The sequence below is a fragment of the Solea senegalensis genome, linkage group LG13 (assembly GCF_019176455.1).
Source record: "Solea senegalensis isolate Sse05_10M linkage group LG13, IFAPA_SoseM_1, whole genome shotgun sequence".
Lineage (NCBI taxonomy): Eukaryota > Metazoa > Chordata > Actinopteri > Pleuronectiformes > Soleidae > Solea > Solea senegalensis.
Window position 1 is genome coordinate 21,778,270 of NC_058033.1, and position 22,812 is coordinate 21,801,081.

General features: G+C 41.3%; 1 protein-coding gene across 5 annotated transcripts in view; it reads right to left on the reverse strand.

Annotated features, from left to right (window-relative positions):
* The window catches only part of LOC122779349 (cell adhesion molecule 2-like), a 153,148-nt gene that overhangs the window by 12,049 nt on the left and 118,287 nt on the right, over positions 1–22,812 (reverse strand). For 3 of the 5 annotated variants that reach the window (XM_044041560.1, XM_044041558.1, XM_044041561.1), the window contains 6 exons: positions 17,987–18,139; positions 15,098–15,235; positions 5,018–5,179; positions 4,386–4,476; positions 4,114–4,292; positions 1,155–1,268 (listed from right to left, as the gene is read on the reverse strand). In XM_044041560.1, the coding sequence (XP_043897495.1) occupies positions 1,155–1,268; positions 4,114–4,292; positions 4,386–4,476; positions 5,018–5,179; positions 15,098–15,235; positions 17,987–18,139 (837 nt within the window). Of the gene's footprint in view, positions 1–1,154; positions 1,269–1,305; positions 3,254–4,113; positions 4,293–4,385; positions 4,477–5,017; positions 5,180–15,097; positions 15,236–17,986; positions 18,140–22,812 lie in introns of those variants that run through there. The other 2 variants (XM_044041563.1, XM_044041562.1) reach the window with 2 other exon arrangements.

A 22,812-nucleotide genomic window follows, 5' to 3' on the forward strand; every position in this document is an offset into this window, starting at 1 on the left:
AGATTAGGACAGAGTGTGAAAAAAGGCACAAAGCAAAGAAGTGAACCATGAACTGAAATAATAATAATAATAATAATGTTTCCTTCGTAGAGAAATCACAGAGATACAAACTAAACCTTCTGAGAGGTTTTTGTCTCGACATAATATTCCACTGCTTTACCGCGTTAAAGCGATTACAGCAGCGTCTGCACGTCATAATGCTTCCAGATGCACATGCTTCTTCTCCGTCAGAGGTACCTCCAATTTCATTAGACTCTCAAATCACGTGCTTTGGCTCTCTGAGTGCAGGGTCAGTGGAATACTTCCAGAGGAGAGTACTGTATGGAAAAGGGGAGGAGCTCTGACCTACTGAGTGACCGATTGGAAAAGAAGGTGCAGGACTTCTCTTCAGAAGGTGCTGCAGGTGCTGACACCACAACATGTTTGAAACATTAATAATGTCATGTTTTTTTTATGGATGGCATCGCTGCTGCTGCAGGATGATGCTGGTCATTTCATTTCCACTGCATATCAGAGGTTTTTAAAGCTGAAATCCATAACTGTAACTCTTGGTAATTCATTCGTCTCTGCAGGTATAAGAATGCTGGAGATTTGGGAGAACCTCAGCAATTTATGCCTCGCCAACGCCGTGTTCCATCTTCCTATAGATGACTCGCCATTATTCATATACTTTATAGTACAATACTGAAAGGAAGATAACAGCATTAATACTCTGTGTGGTGGCTATAATGTGTCTTTTAAATCAGATCTAAACCAGCGTCAGGAGTCATGATGAGACTTCTCCAGTGGTCAGATATTATCTGTTGGTTATGACATTTGCTTCTTTGAGTTTTGCTTGAAATGGATGGAGCGTTTGCACACTTCAATTCTTTCTGAATTCTTTGCATTTCTTTTTTACAACGACCTGGAATGTGTCTGAGAGTCAAGTCTGAATGAAAAAAAACAACTCAGTTTCAAAGAACAGGTAAAACAAATGGTATAAAACAGACATATGGTTAATAATAAAAGTCCCAAAGGACAAACAAAGGTAGACAAAAGTTCCCAGAATGAGACGAGAGTGATGCTGGAAGCAGTGAAGGGAAGAAAAACAGGGACATGAAAGTAAGAGAGCAGCATGCGGAGGAGGTTTCTGGACTCGCGGGCTCGTACTGTACCTCTGTTGCCAGTGACTGTGGGGTCTGAGGCGCGGGCGCCTAATTGTGCAGTAGGATCTGGAGGAATGGGATGTGGGGGGGGAGTGGTGGATGGTGGCAGGGTGGTTGGGGCGTCTGGTGGAAGGGACAGACACACACACACACACACAGACACAAAAATAATACAAGGACAACAACAACAACAACAACAACAACAAAATGAATTCACATGGGGCGTTAGGTCCAATAAAAGAGCAACAAAAATGGTTCAAGGCAAACATTATACAGTGATGAATGACACTGCTGAATGACATGTGAGTGAATATCAATCCCATAAATGTTAGTGCGTCAGGTTTTGGCTGGTCACATTGTTAATATGAGCGATATTGTATATTACAAATGATGCCAATGAACCTTTTATGTTACATGGGTGGAATATTTAACAGGGTTTATTTGCATCATTTGAATATACTGTTTGTATGAATGTTTAATGCCTTTAGGGCGAGAAACTCGTCACTGTGAAGTAGACGCTCACAACACAAACAAACAACACTGGCTCCACCCACATATACACCTGCACCAATAAATGTGGCTGAAACTGACACTGAAACTCTGTTTACAGTATTTTCTTGTTCACATATCGTAGCAAAGTAAAGTTTAGTAATGTTGGTGAACACAGTGGAACAGTTCACTCACTTCAGTATTTCTGTTTCCATTATTAAAAGTACCAACACTGGTCCATTTATGGTCCTCGGGTCACCTGACTCAGGTAGGAATGGTCAACACGCAACACGTAAAACGTGCAGGCAGAAACCGATGTTTATTCTCCATTATTGTGTGTTGTGTCGTGTTCAATGACGTCGTTGTCGCTCATGCGGCCATCGAGCCCAGCACACAGTCCGCAGACTAAGTAAAGCGACTGTTCTCAGTAAAGTCCAAAGACAAGCCTGATCCAGGACTTTACCACTCCAAACTGAAGTGTACCATGATGTAATCTGATGTTTTCATCTCTCATTTCAGTCACGGCCACATGTGTTAGGGACATTTTGCAGCAAAGTTAATAAAGTTACACTCCCATCTTGGCTTTTAATGTTTATGTCGCTCTGCTTCTTCTTCTTTTTTCTTTTTTCATGAGCCAGTGGTTTTTAATTGGCTGTGGTTCTCATTCTCGGGGCCAACTGTCCTGCGTCTCCCTGACATTTCAGGCTGAGTGTGAATCACCAGGCAGCTAAGTGGATGTCTTTGGGAAGAGAAAAAACGTCTTCCCTTCAGAGGGAAACCATTAAAAGGGTATTTTCCAAGAATTATGGTAGCAATTGTGAAAGGCTAAAAGGTGTGCTAATCACTAATGAAGGGTAGGAACAGACTGGGTGCCATTTCAGACGAACACGTCATGAATCTGGATCGCAGTCTTTGACCCTCCCGTACCCGACGGCCTTTTTTGTAGCATACAGTTTGTCACTTTAATAACAATACTGTCATTATGGGCATCGGTGGCTCCTGCTGCAGGGAGGTCAGAGGTCAGGGAGGCGATTGAAGATCACAGAAAAAAACCCAGCATGTGATGAAATGTTTAAGGTTTGATTAATTGTGGGAGCTAATGGTTCAGTTTGAGTGAGTAAATTATTAAATTATTGATTCTAATCAATATGCTGCTATAGCCTTTTATGTAAATGAAGGTGATGAAACGTGTGTGAACTGAACAGCTTTCACACAGATTTGAATTCAGAATAAAAATGTCAACACTTTGTGAATGGAAATAACACGTCTGTGAATGGACTGTGAACGCTACGCACCTCTGCACTAAACGTTCTCAAACACTATATGCAAACAAAGTTCATACCTTTTTCTTGTCGTCAGTATTATGGGATGAGTTCAAACACATGATGTCACAATAGCACTCTGTTCTGATTTTGTTTTTTCCTTGTCCTTGCTGTGATGTGATCTCATGTCGTCGCCACGCCTTAAAAATACCGTTCATTTAGAAGATGATATTTATATTGATACATAGATGTATAAAAGTGTAATGGCATCGTTCTGAGAGTATTATTTGTTTGTGATTAATAGTCAACCTTCATTCACAGGACGTGGACGCAGAGCGACACACTGTTGTGTCCAAGCTTTTATTTACAGTGACAACACACACACACACACACACACACACACACACACAATCCGTTTGTTAACATTCAGCAATGACTGCAGAGGTTTTTTCACACACTGCTGCAGAAAGTGCTTCATGAATACTGACATTAACCTTGGAACTGGTTTTTAATCAAATCGACTATATTAATATCAACAACATATTATAAAATGAAAATCTCATTAGATTAGGTTACTTTTTAAAAAAAGACTTGGACACATGTAATAATAATAATACTATTTATAATAATGTAATATTTGATTGAGGCGTCTCCTTGTATGGATTGTGTGTCTTTTAGTTCCCATCTCACAATATCTAAGTTCCTAAAACAGAGATGTATCACAGCTCTGCCTCTTTACAGTATTCTTACTTAATGCTGAGAGACACAGACGAGGGAAAAACACTATCTATTTCCCCCTGACACAGAGTCCCTTCATCCTCCACCTCCTCAGGCGTTACTAGGAAAGACTTATCCTTCCTGGTGATATTCCTGACAACACAGCAATAAATTCTGCCTCCTAAAGTGTGTTTGTGGAGAATCTGGGCAGCCGCAGGTTTATTTAAGGAAAGGCGTTGGTGGTATCTGTGTCACCTGAGGCCTTCATTCTCCTCACTAATCACTCTCAGCACTGGTACAGTACAGTGTTGTTTGTCTGCAACAAAGTCCGGTGCCTGTGTCTGTTGGCTCCTCCCACCCTGATGAAACCTCATCATCCTCGTGCAGCTTGTGCTCTTGTACAGCCCTTCATGTGTCAGCGGTGATCAATAACCGATGATGTGATGACATAAAACACGACTGCCCACTTATCTACTTATCTACCTTTTCTTTGAACTCACCGTAGACGTAGAGTATATATTCAGCACTGCTGGTCCCGAGGTGGTTGGTGGCTTCGCAGCGGTAGGTGCCATTGTCTGTCTTGTTGAGTGAAGTGAAGGTGAGGTCCCTGCCCTCTACAATCATCCTGTCCAGGTCAGGAAGTTCACTGCCGTCTTTTGTCCACATCACAGGATCTGGCCTAGAAGGAAAGAGCATGTGAGAGACAAACGGGACATGTTCCATATTTAGACAAAGGGCTGACATCAGCTAACACGGACGCCGAGACACTTACGAAGGGTTTCCTTTGGACACACACTCCAGCTTTAAGTACTGGCCCTCCTGAGGAACCGCCGGGGAGTGGACGATCTCCACACGAGGAGCGTCTAGGACAGACAAACACGACGACATTCATATTTACTGCTTACAGCATTATGATGACTGTGAGAAACATAAACATGTGAGCTATCACACACTTATGATAAAATAATATCTTACATCCCGTGTACATCCATATATCTGCTGTACACTTAATAAATATTCATTGTTGATTTAAATTCTCTAACGAGTTCTTTATCTCGATGATAAATGATTGGACCGTTCAACCAAGCTGAATCAATGACTTGATTATTAATTGATTACTAAATTAACCGACAACTTTTCTGATCACCGATTCATCGGTTCGAAGCATTTTCAAGATTTCTTAAATGTGAAGATTTTCTTCATTTCTTTGCTCCATAAAACAAAGAAATCATTAAAACTCAATCACTTTGTCTTGTGGACAAAATCAAGACATTCAAAATCATCTTCAATTCCAGGTTTTCACACACTGATCAACGTTCTGATCTACAAATGTGGGACTCGCTACATTATAATGCAGCTAACAGGTGTGTGTGTGTGTGTGTGTGTGTGTGTGTGTGTACTCACAGTGGACCTCCAGTACTTCAGTGGCCTGCTGTGGTGTCTGTGTGAGTGCCACATGGTCCACTTTGCAGGTGTAGGCCACTCCATCATCATTTCTGTCCACGTGCAGCTGCAGAGAGCTCCGTACTGTAAACGTCTTCCCACTTGCATTCACCTCTTTGGCACCTTTGGAGACATTTGCATAGAATGACAGATGCAGCACTTTAAAACAGTGAGATGTGTTGGCGACACATCAGCGTGATGCTCCGGTGCTCCACTTTGCTTCAGCCCTGCTTTACACTTCACCACAGTTTCTCTCTCAGCCCACGTGCAATAACAACACCAACCTGAATGGGAATTTTACAACATTGCATCGTATTGGTTTGCACAATTCATATTTTTGGCTGCATTGAAGAAATGACATAATGATCATTATTGTTGTAAATGATTGTATTTGCTGAAGCACTGAAGTGAAACCACTCTGTTACAAGTTTAACATTAAAGTCTACATGTACCTGCCAAGATTTTTCCAAACCAACAACCGTGAATGCATATGGTGTAAACCTAATATTAACTCAATGTCCTCCCTGTACTAATGTTTTTTTAATCACTCTGTTTCAGTCAGAGCTCGAAGAAAAACCCATTTGCTCACTTCCTGGTTGGGCCTCCTTTTGGGAGTGGCTTTATTGCTCCCTGACAAAAGCTAAATCTCACCACACACTTCAAAGCACTCCACTTCTCCCTCCAATCCTTCCTCATTTCAGTCTTATTGGGATAAAAACATTAACACGGCAAATCACACATTTGGCAATAACTTCAGTCAGCCCCTTAGCAGAGCATCATTATGCACAGTCCTCTCCATCTGTGCAATCTGCTTTCAAGGCTTTCCCTGAAACACCTGCCCTGTGATGCAGAGCAAACAGCTGATCCACCCCTCAGTAAAGCATCCAAGCTCGGCCGCGCTCCATCAGTTTTGTTTTGTCTGTATAATCCCAACATTAAAGTGGAATGACCAGACAGTAATCTTTGACAACACTAGTGTCCTGGAATCTTATTGACTCGTCATTAATCATCCCAGGAAGCAGTGACACAGTAAACGGACGCCTCTCTAACATCTAATTGACCCTCACACGACACACTTCCTCTTCAGAGTCAGAGCTTCCTGTACGACCAACACTTTCATCACAATGCTAATGTGTAATGAAAGCTCACTTTTCTGAGAGTCTGTTCCTCTCTGTTTCTACTGTGAGCAGTGAGAGAGTGAACAGAACTGAGGCTGTGTTGATGTCACACATGACGTTCAATGATGTTTGAAGTTCTGATGAAGCCTCATCCTCCACATATGACACGCATGTTCTTAAAAACACAAACGCTTTATGTTATGTAACAGATATGAACATCGTCTTTCAGGGAAGACACTCGTGTGTGTGTGTCTTTTCATTTCGGCACACATACTGTAGACCTCTTGCCTATTTGTCTCTGTTTCAAAGCAAAAGCACTCACTAAAGTATAGGGTCAATAAAGTTTTGCTGTGAAATATTTGCAGCGTCCAGAGAAGTATCTGGAGTTTAGAAAGTCTATTTTTATGATTTTATGAAAGGCAAACACAGTGAGTGCACATATTCCATAGTCCATATTAATCCACACGTATTTCAATCTGTGCATTGAACTGTTGTAAAGCCAGAGTGATTTTCAGTGTCCACTGTGTAGCATCCCTGTATCGCGGTGTGCGCCCTTGTTTGACTCTCTTAAGGAGACAGTTTATGCTCCACATGGTTCCCACCTCTGTGCTCATCTGCTACCCCACTGTCTCCTCTGTCTCTGCATTCTGCCAATCAACTCTTCCGCTCAGTCACTTTCCTCCAACTGAGTCAATGAGGCTGCCTCCCCCAGAGATGACTGAGTGACAGGTCTGCAGTGTTTGGAACATCCATCCACACCACAGAAGGGGGAGGAGGGGGGAGGAGGGGGGTTCTTCACAAAAAGAGAAACTGTGTGGAAACAAAAGAGAGTGAAACGGATGCTATAGCTAAAGAGGGAGTGGATTTCTAATATTATTACACGGCCTGAGTGTCTGTGTTATTGTCTTTTTGCATAAGTGTTATCTGACTGCACTCTTTATCTCCAGCAAAATAAAATATACATCCCAACAATGGCTCAATTTAAAAGAGGGTGTGTTCTATTTCTTAAATGGACGTATGAACGCAACAATAGTAAATAAATAACATGATACTGTCTTTTAAAAAACAAAATCATGCTATTTGAGAATATTATACTGGCTTTGTTGAAATATAATGACTTGCAGTGTTTTAGGAACATCCCTGTGAAGTTATTCTGACCTTAAAACTCCCTTTATTTTGTTATTGCAGGTTTGCGTTATAAATGTCATAATAAAATGATTTAAATGTGCGCCACAGCAGCAATGCAGAAACGATGCAGTTACTGTGCCGTGTGACTGAAGTGTCTACACTGATGGAGATTCTCGTCTCACCACGATGTGAATGGACTCTGATCGTCTCTGTGCCACTGATGTCATTATTAGGTTCACAGTTTGTGAACCTGTCCAACATGAGTGCATGTGTGAGTAAGTATAATTGCTCTGTAAATATCTAAACACATTTTAGGTGCAGCTAATGGGAACAGCTGACATTAAACTGCCACTGCAAATATTAACCGCACAACAGCGACATAACTAAGCAACAACTATCAACTTGTGATGGTAGTTTTTCTTCAGAAATGAATAAAAAAAAACACTGTAAATAAATAAAATTGCTGGAGGAATGTCTGAATCCTTGTAATCGTAGTAAGTTTTCTTCATTTGCTCAAAGGAAGGACTTAATAATAATTATTCATTATACATTTTTATTAGCAGACCTCATAATGAACTCAAGTTAACTTGGACAAAACACATCTTTAGGAACAGTTAAGAGCAGTCGGCAGGAACTTCTGACATCATACTGTCATTGGATCTCATGTTGTTTTTGTTTGTTTTCCTCGACTCATAATCTTAAGCCCGATGAAGCCATTTGCACTCATAGATGTTGTGAAATGAAAATGTGGAGGAAAAATATCAAATATCCAGCTAATGCATTTGCAGTGTGCTCCAAACAGACTAAAGTTCAAGTTCTATGCCTTTGGATACGAGCACACAGTGGATAACAACAATCCTCAGCGTGGACGGACGTTACCCGTGTAATAACCCGCTCTTTCAGGGCACCACTGCAACACAGTCTCTGTTCAGCCATGAAAGCAGACAGAGGTGTGAATATTTCCTCACCTGCTGTCCTGCTGTCGTGCCTGATAAGGCATTATTTTTGCAATGTATTGCTAATTATTTTGCAGACCTCAATGCTACAGGCTGTGGATCTGCAGGAGTCTCCAGACCTCACTGAGAAACAGTGGTTGAATTTAAGTTGGCCAGAAACCTACAATAGAGGGGAAATATAAATATTTATCACAGGTGTTTGTGTTGCAGTCTTACTTTTCTGTTCTTTTTTAATTAAATATAGGAATAATCTATACAATATTGCAAATTTCACCTGTTTTGTTTCCCCTTAACAAAAATGCCTGGCAGTATTTGGTTGTTGCAGCACTGCTGGTGTTTTGTGTCCTCAAGGCTCTGAAACATCACTGTGAGCAAAGACGTTGCCTCGGAGGATTAAAAAAAGGAAATGACAGGTACAGAAATATGAGAATTTCACCCCTTTATGCCATTTAACAGGAGAGAACAGCCCAGAAAAGAGCAGTGACGGGGCATTAACACCAGAGGGTTACACAGATGACTCAGCATCAATCTGAGGTTTGAAACGTACATTAGTCTGTGGGTTAAGGTGAAGATTTTTTCATTTAAATGCAATAAAAATCATGTCGTCAAACGATTATTTCATCCGTGTATTTTGTGATTTGCCCGGCGCCTTGTCCTCGATTCACTCCTACAGTATGTGATGGGCTTTTATTTATGAATATTTAATATTTAATTTAACATTTATTAACGACAACATACTTTACATCATTTAACGTCATGTTCAATTAAAGACCTGAAACTCGCACTTGAGAACATGAACTCATACGTCTCAGACGTCCTACTTCCTACTCAACCTGCAAACCAGAAGACTTTTCATATTATGGTCTGGACTGCAGGTCCAGTGAAGTGTGGAGGAGACATTTTGTGTCTTCCACCAGCGTCTCACTTGCTGGCAGCCCGTGGATGTCCTGTCTTATCTGACCTGTCTTACCGTCCCGAGCCAGCCGACGAGCGACTACGACCAGGGAGCATTTTTAAATGTTAGGAGAGTTTCTATCAGCGCGCGGACGACTCGTATCATAACGTCCTCGCTGACATGAAACTCCCTGAGCATTCATGAAAACAGCTTTTCACTCCGCGAGGAGAAGCCTGCTCGGTCTCCATGTCTTGGCATTTAAAAGTGGACAGCTGCTCCACCTCCAGCATGTCGCTCTTAATGTGTGCAGACAGTGGGTGTAGCAATATGATCTCCCTTTTTCTCACCACTGTCCAAGACTGTTAACCTGAGAAGTCCTGAAACATGACGATGAATAATCATGTTCGGACATTCTTTTGTTTGTACTATCAAATGATTTGTTTCCATCACTTTTTGACTTTTCTTCTCTTGTTTCTGTTTGATGGATGAGACGACACAAACTACATGTGTGTAAAACAGGAAAACCTCTTTATAAACAATGTAATAAACTCTTCACCAAAGCAACACACTGACATGTGATCTCCCACAGATCACATGTCAGTGCTCATGCTCTCCACAGTGTTTGGGCTGCTCATGTATATCGACTCCAGGGCTGAATATGGTTTTCAGCATCTTTTATTCATGTCCGTCTGACTTGCAGGAGCCATCTTGAAATTCCATCTTTATTGGTCATTGATTGACTCCACCCTGTGGGAGGTGGTCAGGATAATTGTGCTTGCAATGTGTGCAAAAGTGCCTCATTTGTACTTCTTTAAAACTAGAACATGTCCTAATATTCCTTCTCTTGTAGTTCAGTGTCAACATTATCTTTTCTGAAATGACTTTCAGGATCGATTGCCTCTTCACATTGCTCAATAGCTCTTTCCGGAGTAAACCCCAGAATAATAATGGTCACCTTATTCTCCTCTCACTCCCAGCTGGCAGTCAAGGACAATTACTCAGAAATGAGGAATTTAAAACTGCATAGTTTTAAAAAGTGAACGGCAGACCTGAGTGTTTGAGTACGGAAACGAAGGAAAAACCGGTGCCAGGTACGTTATAATAGTTCCATGTCCTTGACTCACAACTTTGAGAACAGAATAGAGACGGCACGCAAATCTGAATCAAATCTGGATTTTTTTCCTTAAGCCTCCTTGAAATGGAGCGATCGCATAACACGATGAAGCAATAACCTCTGCAGTTTAGGTCAGAGAGTATGAGAACGCTCGCCTTATTTGAAATAAATATTCATTTCATCTGTCGCTCTCACACAGCTCCCTCTGCTTCAGTGGTGTGTAAACAAGTGCTACACGTGGTGATATTGGCAGAGGCCTCTCTGGGTTACCATGTGTAACTGAGATAGAAATATATCATTACTGGGTGGGGACTGAGGGGATCTGAGGGACAAAGAGGCTGAGAAATAAGAATATTGGATTTCGCTCCACACACAAGCTTATGTCCTTATACTTGCAGGCTGTCTCTCTAACACACACACACACACACACACACACACACACACACACACACTTAGCATGTGAATGGGTGATGGACTGCTCCAGTGGCTGCGTCGGCAATATAATCTTCTCTATTCCCACAGATCCCACACCAATATGTCACAATTGTCATTTAGTCCCAGCGTGGTCACCCACAATCAGATGGCTTTTCACAGTGAACACGTCGCACTCCTGTCAGGATGATGAACACTTCATTTGTGCTCACACAGACCTTTACATGCAGATATACACATAACAAGTGCAGGTCAGGTTTAGTTACTCGGTCAGACACAGTCAGGCTGCACAGCGTCTGACGACGGCTGCGTCCACACACAGTGGCATGAAGCCTTCTTCAGGTTATTAAGAGTGAAAGGAAGATGATGAGCACATGAATGGCATGAATAAAGCAGAAGCTGCTGGTGATGAGACAGAAGAGCACAGTCTCACGTGAAGAGCGGCAACAACACAAACAGATGCCGCCAGCACAGAGAGGCTCGTCTTGAATTGCCCACCGGGGACAAATAAAGTTTTTGAAATTGAAAAGAGAACAGGTAAATCTATTCAGGTTAGCACAAAGACAGGGAGAACATTTTCTATTTGAATTTGTGTAGTATTTCAGAGAGTGTCACTCACTGAAAATGAAATGATGATCATCTTCACACACACACACACACACACAGGAGGCAGAGGGAGAAGTGGGTCTGATCAGCTCACGTGGTTGAAGCACATTTTTCCTCGTCTCGGATGGAGTTTCTTAAGAATGTTGAAACCATGTCAAAAGAGGCTGATTAGAAAAGGTGCAGCGCTTTCTATAGCTGATTTCAAGCTGACACTCTGAACATAATCTGGTCTGGACCAGGTTATGTTTGCTTTGTGACGTGGAAAACTCTGGCTTTAGACTCCACACACCTCGCTAAGCCACTAATCTCGCTTCGGAGCACAGGCCTCAGGTTGGAGTCGCACTGGCTTGAGTTTGTTTCCCACATTTAAACACACTGATGAACTCACACACGCTTCTGTGTGTCTGTGTGTATATGAAGTCAGACTCATTATCTATGTAATCATTCACCGCTCACTTACTACAACAATAAAATGGGAGCAATCCGTGGCAGAAGCGCATTTATGAAGTGTAAATATGTATGCGTCATAAAGTACACAAGCACACACGATTACTTATGAATGAAAAACAGTGTTATACCTACTTAAGAAATAACAGTTGGTGATATTTGTAATATTTCTATCATACAGAGATCATGTTGACAGAGAGGTCAAACGTTTGTGGGTGAGTCTTAAGGAGAATTGACCTTTTGTGTGGTTAAAAGTGTGAGATTAACACAGCTGAATAAATGTGATGACATAGATCCAATATCATCTCCCTGCTACCGTTAATTAAATGCAGAGATAACCATGATATCTGCTTAAAACTGTGTGGAAATGCTGCATTGATTTGGACTTATCTGTGTGCTTATCTGGACCCTGGGAAACCCAAACCTCAGATAGCAGGCTGAGCTGCTGGGTCTTAAGCTCGGGTAGAAAGTGCTGGACTGTCAGTCGCTGAGAAAGCTTTTCAGTGAGGTCGACATCGACAGACCTGACAGACACACTGCCACTGAAGTCACTTCTCTTTTGTTTTTCTGCTCATACACACAAGTATAAATGAATCTATGATTAAACATCGCTGTAATGTGTTTACATTTAAATAGAAACAGTTTCATCCTTTAATCCTTTGACAGCCTTATATTTACTGATATGGAGAAAATGGAATTGATTTCAAAGTAAAGCCGACGTTCACTCAGAAGCGCAGACCTGAGCACACACTTCCTTTCTGGTTAAAGAACTACATCCTTGTCAAAGTGAATAATATGGTGACATAAAAATGTACAAGGCTCAAATTAAAGAGAGTGGAGAATTATAACATCTGACCTTAATGAGAACGAGGATCCTCTCGAGACTTCCTCTGACTACCTGTTCCCTTTATGTGGTGAATTTAAAAGAAGCTTCCATTTGCTTAACGGGAAGCTTTGCTGTCACTCGTGTGCCGCGGGGAGACGCAGTCACCGCCACAGAGACACAATAAGCCTCACTCTGCTAATGAGTGCATATTCCACTTCTACCCATGTCATGTTTCTAAGAGGAGCAACAGGAGGGAATATTATAATGTAACGACCACTAAAAAACATACACTGCACTTATTATTATATGCTTATAATTGAACATAATAAATGTGATAAAGGTTAGAAAGAATATCATCAAGAACCAATAAGAGGTTCAATAAGAGGACTGTAAGTTATTAGAGGATTAGAGGATTAGAGGAGTACTATCATAACAACCAGTCACATTTTATAGTTCATTAGTCCTTTGTTTAAGCTCCTGGTTCAGATGTGAAACACCTGATATGTTATATTTTAATGTTGTTAAAGTTCCAGTTGTTTAAATTAGAAAGAGATGATTTACATTTCTTTGTCTGACTTAAATCTGCTCCAAGAAGCAAAACAACAACTTTGGCAAACGTATGCCGCCGTGTTGATGATCTGTGACAGTCTTTCCCGCTGGGTTCTGTGTTTGACGCATCTGTTTCTCTCTCCCTGAGAAAAGAAAGAATTCCACCGTTCCATGTCCCTCGCTCTCTTCTCTTCTGTAATCTCCTCTCTCATCCCGTCATCCTGTCGGCCTCTCGTTCTCTCCCTTTCACGTAGTTACAAAGAGGACGGTCGGTGGAGCGGAACAGAGCGGGAGGAGGGTGGAAATGAGCTGTGGAGTCCAGTCGGTGGTCTGGTCTCTAATGTAGTGGTCTCTAATGAAACTGGTCTCTAATGTGCTGGTCTCTAATGTACTGGTCTCTAATGTACTGGTCTCTAATGTACTGGTCTCTAATGAACTGGTCTCTAATGTAGTGGTCTCTAATGTGCTGGTCTCTTGTAGTGGTCTCGAATGAACTGGTCTCTAATTTAGTGTCTCTAATGTACTGGTCTCTAATGTGCTGGTCTCTAATGTACTGGTCTCTAATGTACTGGTCTCTAATGTGCTGGTCTCTAATGTGCTGGTCTCTAATGTGCTGGTCTCTAATGAACTGTCTCTAATGTACTGGTCTCTAATGTACTCTAATGAACTGGTCTCTAATGTGCTGGTCTCTAATGAACTGGTCTCTAATGTACTCTCTAATGGTGGTCTCTAATGTACTGGTCTCTAATGAACTGGTCTCTAACTGGTCTCTAATGTACTGGTCTCTGGTCTCTAATGTAGTGGTCTCTTGGTCTCTAATGGTCTCTAATGTACTGGTCTCTAATGTACTGGTCTCTAATGTGCTGGTCTCTAATGTGCTCTCTAATGTGCTGGTCTCTAATGTACTGGTCTCTAATGCACTGGTCTCTAATGAACTGGTCTCTCTCTAATGTACTGGTCTCTAATGAACTGGTCTCTAATGAACTGATCTCTAATGTACTGGTCTCTAATGTCTCTCTAATGTAGTCTCTAATGGTCTCTACTGGTCTCTAATGTACTGGTCTCTAATGGTCTCTAATGTACTGGAACTGGTTTTAATGTAGTGGTCTCTAATGTAGTGGTCTCTAATGGTCTGTAATCTCTAATGGTCTCTAATGGTCTCTAATGTAGTGGTCTCTAATGGTCTCTAATGTAGTGGTCTCTAATGTAGTGGTCTCTAATGTAGTGGTCTCTAATGGTCTCCTAATGGTCTCTGATGTAGTGGTCTCTAATGTAGTCTCTAATGGTGGTCTCTCTAATGGTCTCTAATGTAGTGGTCTCTAATGATGTATGGTCTCTAATGGGTCTCTAATGGTCTCTAATGGTCTCTAATGGTCTCTAATGAAGTGGTCTCTAATGGTCTCTAATGGTCTCTAATGGTCTCTAATGTAGTGGTCTCTAATGGTCTCTAATGGTCTCTAATGGTCTCTGATGTAGTAAAGTATGTTGGTGTCACACACAGAGGCGACGCCGGCGAGTCACAAACGTGACGACACAGAGACTCAGTGCGTCTAACTGAGGTGTTTGCTCACAACTGCTGATGTCACCACATTAGTATGTTATTATTATTATTATTATTATTATTATTATTATTATTATTATTATTATTTTGACTGTAGAAACAAATGACAGCAGTGACAGTGAGAATGATTAACGTCACAACACTAATGTGTGTCACTGACAAAGATGCTCGCTGAATTCACAAGTCAATTCTTTGTGATTTCAACCTTAAAATAGAAAAAATAAAAAACATACTTAACTACATACATAACTTAACAGCAGGAAATAATCAGCTCATTTTCAAATTCTTATTTTTACTTTCAAACAAGTCGCTGATCAGTTTATTTAGTTATTTTAAAATCATTCTCACTGATCTTATCATGGCAGCGAGTGTCATGATTGACACATGGTTGAATCCAGACGTCACTTACCTTTGACCTCCTTCTCGTTCCTGAACCAGCGCAGGTCAGCGGCGGGCTTGCTGCCGTGGGTCATGCAGGTCAGAGTGATGTGGTCTCCCTCCACAGCCGGCTTCGTGAAGCCATCGATCTCTGGCTTCTGCGGGACCCCTGCAGGACGGAGTGAGAATCACAGCCGTGGAACTAATTGACATCAACAACAACAACAACAACAAGAACAAGAAGATTATCTCGTGGTAAGAGGTCTCCAGCTCGTCCTCCTGCAGGGACATGAGTGAGCGACTACAGAGCAGCTCACGATGGTCTCTAACCACTGGGCCATTCCCATCTTTACGGGTCAGTTCACATGAATTATAAACCACCATCTTTTCTCTTGTACGACGAGTGGTGTTAAGTCATGCACTTTGTTCTAGGGTGGTGAGACGTCCGTCTGTCTGTCTGTCTGTCTGTCTGTGCTACAGCTCCAATACAAGACGAGCGAATGGACTTTTATTTATGGTGCTGAAGTTCACAGAAGTGAAAAATTGCATTTTAAAAATGTATCACTTTTTTCTGGTATTTCTACTCTTTCTACCTTTAATAAAACACTGTGTTCGTGTGTGTGTGTGTGTGTGTGTGTGTGTGTGTGTGTGTGTGTGTGTGTGTTAACACCGGTTCAGTTTAGGGCTAAGATTTGAACTAGAGCTCCAACTAACAATCATTTTCATGATCGATTAATCTCTCCATTATTTTCTGCATTAATCGAGTAATCGATGAGTTCACAGTTGAACAGTGTTTTGTCAAACGTGGAAATGATGACGTTCTCAAATGTCTTGTTTTGTCCACAAACCAAAATGATTTAATTTTTATTAATTTGAATGATTTCTTTGTTTTATGGAGCAAAGACAAGAAGAAAATATTCACATTTAAGAAGTTAAAACAATCAGAAATCTTGTTTTAATAATGGAAAAAATAAAGAAAATGGTTAATTTAGTCATCGATTAATCGAGTCATTGGTTAAGGTTAGTGATAATGATTCGTAAAGGCTTTGTCTAAATAAGTAGAAGTTAATGCAGCGTCATTGGAGACCGAAGCCTGGTCCTAATGAGACAGAACCTCATTTCTGAGGACGTGGTTTAGTTTAGAAGATGTTAATTGTGGTCAGGTTAAGATTAGGATTAGGCATTAACTAGATAAACATGGGGATAACGCTCTGTGTCGGCTGTGCAAATGAATAAATGAATGGAAGGTGACGCAGAAGAATAGCTGCGCACACCTGTGTGTGTGTGTGTGTGTGTGGACCACAGACAAGGACACGAGGTTGTACAGAAGATGTTAATTACTGGCCTTTCCTATAATGAGTGTTTTAAGTGTGTAGACTCTTCCTTTCTAATGTCAATGAGCAATAAGTCTGCCTCAGGCTGAGTGACTGAAAGGTCTGTCAGTCAATGCCATCGACTCACTCTGGCCTGAAGGTTTTATTACCACCTGAAGGTCCTCCCGTGTTCTGCTTGTCATCGTGGTGATGGTAGAGTTTCCTGGCCGGCACATACAGCGAGATCTGACTAACGCTGCACACGTGTGCATGCTTTCTCAGTGTCTACGGTCAGTCTCAGTGTCTACGGTCAGTCTCAGTGTCAGTGTCTACGGTCAGTGTCAGTGTCGGTCAGTCCAGTGTCCACGGTCCAGTGTCTAGTCGGTCCAGTGGTCACCGGTCAGTGTTCACGGTCACGGTCAGTCTCAGTGTTCAGTCCAGTGTCGTGTGTCGGTCAGTGTCAGTGTCTACGGTCAGGTCAGTCAGTCAGTGTCAGTGTCGGTCAGTCGTAGGTCGTTGGTCAGTGTCAGTGTCAGTGTTCACACAGTACGGTCAGTCATGTCGGGTCAGTGTCAGTGTCTCGGTCAGTGTCTGTCTTGGTCACTGTCGGTCAGTGTCAGTGTCAGTGCAGTGTCAGTGGTCAGTGTCAGTGTCCACGGTCAGTGTCAGAAGTCTGTGTGTGTGTGTGTGTGTGCAGTGTGTGCTCTTGTGTCGTGCATGTGTGGGTGTGTTTCAGTCTTTATACAATAATGCGTTAGATAAATGACCATCAGTGGTTCTTCACTGATTTCTCTAACAGACACAAAATCATGTTTGTGGTTTTTACTGTAAAATCTCAAAATTCAGTTTGCAGATGTTTACGAGCATAAAGGAGTAAAAACCTTGTTTATATCTCATCAAATATCCAGTGAGCTTAACACCTGAATAATTCACATTTTCTCATTTATAAGCAGATGGTTGCAATTATTCAAAAATCTCATTCAATCTAAAGTTCTTTGAATGTTTCCTCTCAGAACTCAGCGTCCTATAATCAGACACATGTGTTTATTAAATCTCTGTTTTCTGGTTCACGTCCACCACTGATTTAGTAAAAATACAAACTAATTCTCTCCATATCCTCAATGAGAGGGAGGTTGTTAATGCTGTTGAGTCTGGAGGTCGGGTTGGTTCGTGGAGCGAGTTTGTCTTATTGATGAAAGTGAAATTCTCTGTGACAAACGAAGCATGTTCTCATTGTATTTGTGGACAAACGTGCAGCAGCTGTACATGTACCACTAACATGAGCAATGAAACATGAGCAATTCAATGAAATCAAGAAACAAAAGAAAGACAGTGTCTTTGTTGTCGACTCATGATGAAAAACTAACATGCACACGCAGGCACACAGTGATTGAACTCTATCTATCAATTTATCTTAAAGGAACAACAGTAGATGTGTCAAGGCTGTAAATACATCGTTCTGTGTTTGCTCATTTTGATTTAGTAAGTATTATTTTGTGATTTGACGTCACTCTGTGCAGTTTTTAAATGAGAATGGTGTGAACCTGTTTATTTACTTTGTGCACATGATTCTAAGTAATACTGTAAGTGTGTGTTTTTGTACTCACCCAGAACTGTCAGGTACGCTTTGGCTGTTCTGACGGGCATGGTGAAGAGGGAACAGGTGTACATGCCTTCATCAGACAGTGTGACGTCACTGATACTGATGGTTAACTCCGCCCATGACGCACGCACCAGCTCAATCCTGTTGTCTCTTAAAGCTGAACACAGAGACAGAAAGAGACGGACATGATTACACAGAGACAGAAAGAGACGGACATGAATTAACAATTCACCAGACTTTCTCTTCTTGTTTGGTGGAATGTGTGTGTGTGTGTGTATAGTTTTAATTATGTATTGTATAAATTGTTACTGTGTAAATGATTCTACAATAAAGCAGAAGACAGTTTAAAGTAAAGATCATTGTTGTTTAACAGAATCAGCACAAACACAAAAGGAAATATAAATAAATAAGGAAGAACATAAAATAAAGAAAGAAGTTTTGTTCTCATTTAGAGAAAAATAAAGCACAACACAGAACTTTTCCTCTGTTCCTCCAGGATTCTTATTTTACTGTGCGATTGTTTTCTTGTTGGCTTTAGTTTAACATCGATATGTTGATTTGTTGTCTCCTCCATGTTCCTCTCAGCCTAACCAGTCCAGGCAGATGCTGCACATCTTTGAGTCTGGATCTGGTTGTGGATCTGGTTGTGGATCTGGTTGTGGATCTGGTTCTGTCAGAGATTTATTTCTGTTTTCTCTCTCCACTGTTGCCTGGTGTTTTCTCATTGTGAGACTTTTTCCCTTTTTTAACATAGTTTTACTGCACAATGGATTCATTTTTTGCTTAAACATTTTTGCCAGTTCATTTTGAGCAGCAATGACCAAATTCCTCATTTGCTCATATTGTTACTTTAAGTAATAACAAAGCAGAGCTGTGTGGTGTAAATAATGAATGTGTGATTAGATTTAAAGGCACAAACAATCACGTCAAAAAGTTCCCTGAAAAGTGAACTTTCTATTCAATCTTTAAATGTATCTATCAGTGCAGCAGCGTCTCACCTACTGCACACAGGAATCTCTTGTAGACATTTTACTTATATGAAAATGCAATCTACCAAAAGACATACGGGAATGGAAATCAATAATGCAATAACAGGTTGAGAAAGAGCCCTAATGAGAGTTTGGCAAGATGTGAGACTTGAAATGGATTTGCTGAGATTGGCCGGTCAGTTGAGAGACACTCAGTACTTCATATCTATGATACAGTGAGAGCGGGCGTTACGCTTCAGACTGTGCTGACACCTTGAACATGATAGGGTTCATGCCTGCTGTGCCCACTGGGTAAAGATGTGATATTAATAAAAGGAAAAGACAAGTTTGTACTTGAATGACAACAACAGCGACACACAAACACTTCATTTATACTTATACTTATATTCAATCCTTCCCTTTGTAAGAAGGACACTCAGGTGCAGGCCGTGTGCATGTGTGAGCGTCTTCAACTCAAAAGATGTAGAATTATTTGTGTGCGTTCTCTTTCATGTGCGACCACATGAAAGAGAACTCTTATGGTAAATGTGAGGAATCACACAATGAGTGGAACAACCGTGTGCTTTCATAACCTCTGCAGAGTAAAGGCCATTAGAGAGTCTGTTTGTGGAGAACTTTAAAGAGTGGAAGGTCCGACACTCGAGGTATCGAACACGCTGAAAGTCTGTTTCAACATCCCAACACTTTGAGACAACATTGAAAATGTGATGTTTCCTTTTTTCCTTTCACCCCCTGTGACCCTCATGTGGAGCATGTGATGTTTCATCTGAACTCTGGATCAATTCACAATCGAATACTTCTCCAAAAGTGAGTCTCAGATCATCTGCAGTGATCTCTATATGCTGCATGAACATGCTTTACACAGGATCTGTATATACAGTGTGTGTGTGTGTGTGTGTGTAGTGAATAAACATGGCCATTAATGCAAATACAAAGCCAACATATTAGTTTTAGTCTAAAGTCTATATAGTGAGACCAGACACACTTTTCTACAACCTGTCAATCAAATCAAAGCAAATACACTCAGACAAACAACTCATTATTTCAGCCTTTATTTCAGCCTGACTGTGGAGGGGCTTGGCAGCTCCTTCAGCGGCAGGCTCCGGCACCCTCAGTGTAGGACAGAGCGCTACCGAAAGTCCTTCATCCCCACTGCTGTTCGGATATTTAACTCCTCTTAAATGTCCACTCACTTTCCCTGATAATACTCTATATTAGAGTGTAATTTAAATTTTATCTTTTTACTTTTTATCTTTTGGTAATTTTGTCCTACTATTGTATTGTATTGTATTTTTATTTTATCTTATTTTTATTTTTATTCTTATTTTTTTTTTTTCTTTTATTCGATTCTCACCTTAACTGAGCTGTTGTGAATGTGTGTTTCCCCCCTGGGGGAGGAATAAAGTCATTCAATTTCAATTCAATTTCAATTTGTCTCAGTCTCTCAGTTTCCTCCCATTCCTCCCACCATGACCTGTCTGTCGACTCAGCAGCAGCATCAGCAACATAATCAGCAGCACCAGCACCAGCACCAGCACCAGCATCAGCATCAGCATCAGCAACATAATCAGCAGCAGCAGCAGCAGCAGCTGTGGTGTGGTTTCGGGCAGCAAACCCCTCCCCGCCCTAATGGGTACGTGGTCTTTGGCCGGTGAACCATCTGGCGCCGCTGTCTACAGAGTCTGTCCCAGCAGCAACAACATCAGACTGCACAGGATAGAGAATTGCACCAACAGGGTGAGGAAGAGGACGAGGAGGAGGGATGCTGAAGCACGTCCCTGTGTGTTAAACCAGCATCTGGTTCCCTTATAAAAGTAATATTTTACAGATCTTCATTATGTAAACTAACAGCATTAAAATAATGTCTAATCTGTTTTATTATAGGAAGTGGATTAAATGCAGTTGTGGATCCTAAACGTTACATACACACACACACACACACACACACACACACACACACACACACACACACACACCACACACACACACACACACACACACACATGCACACACACACACACACACACATGCACACACGGACAAAAGCACAGTCCACTTCTCCTCCAGACTTTTCTCCTCTGGTCGTCACTGTGAGTCCAGAGCAAGGTTGAATATCGACAGCAAGCAGAGGTGAGACATGTAGCCTTGTGTGTGCAGGTGTTTCAGACTCCTGTCGTCCGTCAGTGCTCTTCTGCCCTGAAGACGATCATGTTAGAATCCATCGAATCATTTCATATTCAACAATAACCGACCTCATTTAGCCTTCGTCTGCATCTCTACCAATAACAACGAGACCAGAAGCAAAGCTGCACTCGTCCAAATCAAACTTTAGAGACAAACTCAACAAGGACCTTGAAGCACGACCATTTTATGATTCTTTTAGCAGTTTAATATTAAGTCAGTTATTTGCTGAGTTTGCCTTGAATGCAGCCATGATCTTTTTGTTTTAAAATATCTAAAGGAAGAGAAGAAAGACACGATCTTAAAAAGAGAAACACAGAGAACAGAGAGAAGGTTTACTAATAAATCAAACGTGATATTTTTATTCTTATTGAAAAAGACTGTGAATGACGTTAATCTAAAAACATACTGTGTTTGGATAACAACGTTATAAACAAACAGCTGACTTCTATTTACTCATGTTTTCCTGTTTGTTTAAGGACAAAATCTCCCTGACATGTGGAGCGCAGTAAAAGATGAAATAAAAAGAAGCACCTTCATCAAGCTTTTGTCCACTTCACAGTAAACGGGTCAGTGTTTGTGTTCTGTGGCATCTGATGCTTGGCTGATTATGGCTGCTGTCAGAAACCTCTTCCCCTCCGGACGCTTCACCACTTCACATTGTCTCTCTGATGTCGTCTGTGTTTCTTATTTTCTTATTTTATTTTTATTCATCGTGTTAACTCAAGACTATTCCACGTCTCATGCAGGAAACACAAACAAGGTCACAGAGACGCGACGCCACCTCCTGCACCACTCTCCAAATCGGACTAAGTTCTGAAGTCAAAGGCAATTATTCATTCAAATAATCATTGTTTTCAGACTCAGGTAAAAAAAAAAAAAAGAAGTGTGAAAGTGACTTTGAAAGTTTGTTCTGGCTCAATGTGAGAAAACATACAACACAGCTGATGATTCTGTGATTCATCCATGTGTTGCCAGAGCCTCTGCAGCAGAGAGCACGGCACACCAGCTACACACACACACGCTGACACACACACACACACACACTCACAGAGGAAAGCAGCACATTTCTGGTTTCTGCTGCATGTGAACAGCAGGTTTCTCTTCCACCATCACAAGCAGCAGGTGAGTAAAGATGGCATTTCCGTGCAGGTGAATGAAGGCTTATACATTTGTACATTACAGCCATGTTTATTTCAAAAGCACAGAGTGAATGCAGAGTAAATGAAACTCTGAACTCACATGCTTTTAGTCATGTTTGCACATTTTGCTTTTGTCCATTTATTTCCTTCCTCTCCCATCTTTTCTGCGGCCCCTCCCTGTCCTTGCATCTATCCAGGGACACGATGCATTTGTATAGAACCTTGGCAGGTGTTTGCTCATTCAAGTGACACAATTTTATAATGAGAAAAGTGCACATTTGCGAATATACCGACCTATACACCTGACTCTGTCTGGATGTGACTGTTCTCTTTTTCTTGTCAACAACCCGTCTGGGGACTCTGTGTGTGTGTGTGTGTGTGTGTGTGTGAGCGAGAAGGGGGTGGGGAATGCAATGTTTATTGAATAGCTTAACGCATATTTGGCACCTCAGCCATTTCTCAACCTCCATTACCTGTTATGCCTTTCTGAGAAATACCGTCTTTTAAAAATGTAAGAC